The 1447-nt window shown below is 33.4% G+C and overlaps 1 protein-coding gene across 1 annotated transcript; it reads right to left on the bottom strand.

Annotated features, from left to right (window-relative positions):
* Nucleotides 1-217: 217 nt before the first annotated feature.
* Nucleotides 218-838, bottom strand: LOC142224770 (uncharacterized). The gene has a single exon (XM_075294557.1). The coding sequence runs from the start codon at nt 836-838 to the stop codon at nt 218-220; it is 621 nt and encodes a 206-aa protein (XP_075150672.1).
* Between the last annotated feature and the right edge of the window lie 609 nt (nt 839-1447).

The following is a 1447-nucleotide window of genomic DNA, read 5'->3' on the forward strand; positions in this document are numbered from 1 at the left end:
TGGTCAAATGCTATAGATATTCATAAAATATTGTGTTAACTATATTAGGATAGCTCCTAAGTTGACATTTTTATTTGTTTTAGCAAAAATAAAACATGTTTTAGTGTAATCGAGCTTCAAAAATAGCAGGAAATGTTTGCTATTTCAGCAAACAGTGACTGCTGTCCCTTTTTCAGCAGACTTTCTGCTGTTTTAGCAGACTTTTCTGCTGTCCCTACTAACAAATTTCTTTGCGTGTAGGTAAACCTCTTTTCTGTTTGTATATTTTGCCGTCATATTGGAAGTATCTATTATCCATTATACAAAATTTCAGTACTTTGACAAATAAATTCTTTGTCATGTTCGTATGTGAACTTATTTCGTCCCATCTATCTACTATGGTTTTTATAGCGAGATCTACTGGCACACTGGGAAAGAGTGATACTACGTCAAAAGAGATCAGCTTTTCGTCATTTTCTATGGTCAAGTTTTTTATCTTATCTTTAAATTGTCTTGCGTCCTTTACATTGTATGTAGATTCTTTAGTCAGGTTCTTTAATATATTTACCAAATATTTATTCATACTCGCTGCTGGTGCGTTGATCGAAGAGCATATGGGTCTTAATGGGAAGTCCTCTTTATGTATTTTCGGTAAACCATAAAGTCTTGGTGCCGTTGCGATTTCTGTCTTCAGTCTTCTCATTTCAAATTCCGATAATACCTTATTCCTAAATAATTCTTCTACAAGCTCATTGTTCTTCTTCTGTAGGGATTGTGGCGGATCCTTATTTATCCTTTGATAAGACATCATATCGCCAACAATTTGTCGCATTCTATTTTTGTAGTCTTCTTTTTCCATAGCTACTGTTGTATAAAAACGAAAATAAAATTCTGAAAACATAGATATTACGCTTAAAATTGTGAAAGGTATATGGTGAACAATTTTCGACTTTCCAAATAGAATAAAGTGATCGTTTTTCAAATATTTTTCCAGGCACGCTGTCTCCATCGAAAATACACAAACTGGCTGATAGACGCTGCAATATGTAACTTGCTACTTAAACCTCAACATCATTCTTTTATTAATGCAAAAAATTATGTTAAATGTGATGAGATAAACCGAAAAATGTTATATTTATAAGAAATTATAAATGTTTAATCAAATCAATAAACATCTACACAATCGTGTTTTACTTGACCACAATGATTCTTCTACAATTACCTTAAAATTCACTTTTTCTGATAGTTTGCAGGGGTTCTTATTGGCGTCCTTCGAAATTGATCTAAATAGGCACCTAATAATTGCACTGATGAGAAACTTTTTCGTAGTAACTTTGCGTGGTACAACTTCTCAATAGAGACGGCGCTTTTCCGACGAGTTTTTGATGTCGTATATGATTGTTTTCGACGTAGTGGGGATTCTCAGAAGCGCCCCCAAATTCAAAAAATGTTGGCAGGGTTATAATGA

Source organism: Haematobia irritans, chromosome 2 (genome assembly GCF_050003625.1).
Source record: "Haematobia irritans isolate KBUSLIRL chromosome 2, ASM5000362v1, whole genome shotgun sequence".
Lineage (NCBI taxonomy): Eukaryota > Metazoa > Arthropoda > Insecta > Diptera > Muscidae > Haematobia > Haematobia irritans.